The sequence below is a fragment of the Hylobates moloch genome, unplaced genomic scaffold, assembly GCF_009828535.3.
Source record: "Hylobates moloch isolate HMO894 unplaced genomic scaffold, HMol_V3 SCAFFOLD_1751, whole genome shotgun sequence".
NCBI lineage: Eukaryota > Metazoa > Chordata > Mammalia > Primates > Hylobatidae > Hylobates > Hylobates moloch.
The window spans coordinates 6,635-10,084 of NW_026654026.1; the positions used below are offsets into that span (position 1 = coordinate 6,635).

General features: G+C 42.8%; 1 protein-coding gene across 1 annotated transcript; it reads left to right on the forward strand.

The window, feature by feature from the left end:
* Positions 1-559: 559 nt before the first annotated feature.
* Positions 560-1,084, forward strand: LOC131382707 (TATA-box binding protein associated factor 11 like protein 2-like). The gene has a single exon (XM_058435169.1). The coding sequence runs from the start codon at positions 560-562 to the stop codon at positions 1,082-1,084; it is 525 nt and encodes a 174-aa protein (XP_058291152.1).
* The last annotated feature ends 2,366 nt before the right edge of the window (positions 1,085-3,450 follow it).

Sequence of the window (3,450 nt, forward strand, 5' to 3'; positions counted from 1 at the left end):
CATTTCCTGCCCCTCAGAGACACACCCTGCATCTGACCCTCCCTTGAGTGTGGGCAGAATTGTGAATTGATGAGCCCACAAATCCCTGATTAGGTTAGGGATACACTGAACCAATGGACATTAAGTTCTGGGCCTGATCCAATCATCTGAGCTCTTTATAAGGAACTGAACCTCCCTAAGATCACAGAGATCTCCAGCCAGAGAGAAATTTTTCCCCACTGCAGAGTCCCCAGCGGTGGCTGTGCAGATCCAGAGATCCCCACAGCCCACACCTGAGTCACATCTCTAGGAGTGAGAATTTATGATGCATTGATCTAAAACTAATATAGTCTCCATACACAAGTTTCTTCACATTGTGGAAATCAGAAAAACCAGTGTGTGTTTTTGTGTCAGGGAGGGGGAGGCAGGGAGCTGTGTCCAATTGTGGCTGAACTATGGCTCAGCAGAAACACAGTAGCTAAAATCTTTGAAAGGTTCTCATTGTAGATCCATAATCAAACCACCTTAGCCGGAATTCTGCCTCTACAGCACTGCCGTGGACTAGATCCACATCTCGCCCATGGTGACAGGCAGACAAACAGGTGTGTCTGCTGAGATGTTCGCCATGCCCCGAGGTCTGAAGGGCAGCAACAAGGATGGAATCCCTGAGGACCTAGATGGAAACTTGGAAGAACCCAGGGGTCAGGAAGGTGAGCTCAGGGGTCAGGATGTCATGGATCTCACAGAAGGTGACAATGAAGCCTCAACCTCAGCTCCTCCTGCAGCAAAAAGACTGAAAACAGATACTAAAGGAAAGAAGGAGAGGAAGCCCACCATGGATGCAGACGAGGCTCAGAGGATGACAGCCCTGCTGTCTGCCATGTCTGAGGAGCAGCTGGCCCGCTATGAAGTGTGTCACTGGTCAGCTTTCCCAAAAGCACACGTTGCAGGTCTGATGCAGTCTATCACTGGCAGATCGGTGCCTGAGAATGTGGCCATTGCCATGGCTGGAATAGCCAAGGTCTTGGTTGGAGAGGTGGTGGAAGAGGCCCTGGACATGTGTGAGATGGGGGAGAAACACCCCCACTGCAGCCCAAGCATTTAAGGCAGGCTGTTGGCAGGTTAGAATCCAAGGGCCTCTTCCCCAACAGCAACTACAAAAAAAAGTTCTTTTAGGCCCAAGACCAGAGGGAAAGTTCTGTTTGTGAAGGAAGTACTGCATCCATCTTCCAGTGACAGGACTGTGTTTTCTGGACCTTCTGCATCTCAGTCTACCCTGGGTTTACACACGACTTTAATGTCTTTCTCAAACTCTGACATTGGCCTTCCCTAGATGAAGACAGTGGCTTGTTTCATAATCACTTTGACTAAATATTTGGGCTTCCTAGGGCATATAGAGGCATTTTTCTGTGTCTTTGTAGTTGGAAGAAGATGGGTGCATGGGCCTTGAGTTTTTTGTGGGCAGGAAGATGCTTTCAGAGAGGGAAACCTCTTCCATTGTACTTGTATGGTTTTATATTGAAGCCTGGAGTTGCTGTGTCTTATCTTTTATGACTATTTCTGGTATCAATAAATTAAGCCTGCAGAGACTTTTCTCTTGTGTCCTTCTGCCCTGAAGGCTGTGTCTGAGCAGGAGCACTGCAATTGTTGTCCTTGTATGTATTTTAAATACTTCTATGGTTTTTTTGAGTCAGCATTGAACTGTTTCCATCCTGAGGAAATAAAAACAAAATCACAAAGCATTATTTTCTCTTATTTGACTGCTCTCATAGGTATTCCTCCCTACTTTGCTTTATGTCAGCAAGTTGATCATCTATATTATTGGAAATTAACATAGTATAGGAGAATCTTATAAGACTATATAGAGAGAAACAGATTCCAAAAACCTGTGAACACCCATTTGTAATGATCATCTGCAGTTTAAAAGACATATAGAGAGAGCCTATTGATCCTGCAGGTTTGCTTCATGTGGTAATATTACCAGTGCTTCTATAGGCAACCAAATTTAGTTTAAAACACTGTTGCAGAGTATTCTTGATTTTATGCTTTCTAGAGGCAATCTGTTCAGAAAATTGAACCTGAGTACAGCAACATAAAAAATAAATTATTGAGATATGGAACAAAGTAGGTTCATCAGGAGTTATAAAGTTATCCCATAGTCTCCTTGTACATACTCTACTTTACCTTTATTATGGCAAAGAAGACTTTTCCATCATAAAATAAAGACCTGAGATTTATTATCAAATCATTGTGAACATTCCCAGCACAACTCGCAGATATTGATGGTGCTAGTTCAGCCTGTTTATCTTTGCCCTGTGCCCCCTAAATCACAGAGTATGAGCAAAAAGATCTAAAACCCCTTCCAGTTCAGTTCTAATATTGAACAGAGTAACATCAATTATTTTTTCCTGAAGCCAAATATACCCCCTCAAAAGTGTTGCTTTATTTATTTTTAAACTTAGCTTTTGCTCTTCAAATGGTACTTATGGTACATAGAACTTATCTTTGATTGGGTGAGTATTACAGAAACTTTTAAACTTTACCAAGGATGGGGAAATTCTGTTTCACACCACCATGTTTTGACATTACATAGCTTTCATTTTATTTTACCAACTTCCTTGTAAAGGCATATAACAAGTTAGACTACTGGGTCTAAGGGAGGGATATGGAGGGTACAGATTTTTGGAAGAACTCATGGAGTTGGGAGGGCTCTCTCAGAAATTAAAGTGCTTGTGCAACCAAAATAAGTAAGATCCAAGGGTCTCAATATCACCCAGGCTCTATACTGCTCTCAGCTCATTCCTTTTTCCATGGCACTGGGGAGTCTTGGAAGCTGTGTTCTGGCAGATGTGGCAGGTCTAGTGCTCGCTGAACACTAGAAGTAAAGAGAACCCTGCCCAAGCAACCTGAGGTGGGGACAATTTGTTGCTTGGGCAGGGTTCTCTTTACTTCTAGTGTTCAGCGAGCACTAGACAAATCTACAGACAGCAGTGAGGGTAGTGATTGGACACACAAGGTTAGAACGTTTTTCTGGCCCCCACGTAGAACTCAATGCTTTTTGTGGAGTCTGAGTAAAGCTGAACTGCTGAAGACAGAAACAAGATCCTATCAAGGTCTCAGAGGTCAGGTCGGTTCAGGAGCAGAAACACAGTGTTGTTTTTTCAAAGAGGAAAAACGGATTCGCTGAAAGGTTCAGTGTCCCTACACATTCTAAACCTTCTCAATATGTAATGTCATATAGCCACAATTCTCAAGAAGAAAATTTGTAGAAAGTGATATCTTTCCAGGAAAAATCTTTGACAGCTTTCATGGCTGGTTGTATTACATGTTAATAACAATGTAAGTTTTCCTGGAGCTTCACTGCTATTATTAAAGTCTATCTCATAATGTACATTTGGAGACTGCCTAGAAAAATGTGGCCTCTGGTTGGAACTGGTGAGGTAGTGAGGAGATGACTAACAAATGAAGGGA

Bases quoted from the DNA above. Each gene is read 5' to 3' on its own strand.
- LOC131382707 (XM_058435169.1), top strand. From the start codon at position 560: ATGGTGACAGGCAGACAAACAGGTGTGTCTGCTGAGATGTTCGCCATG.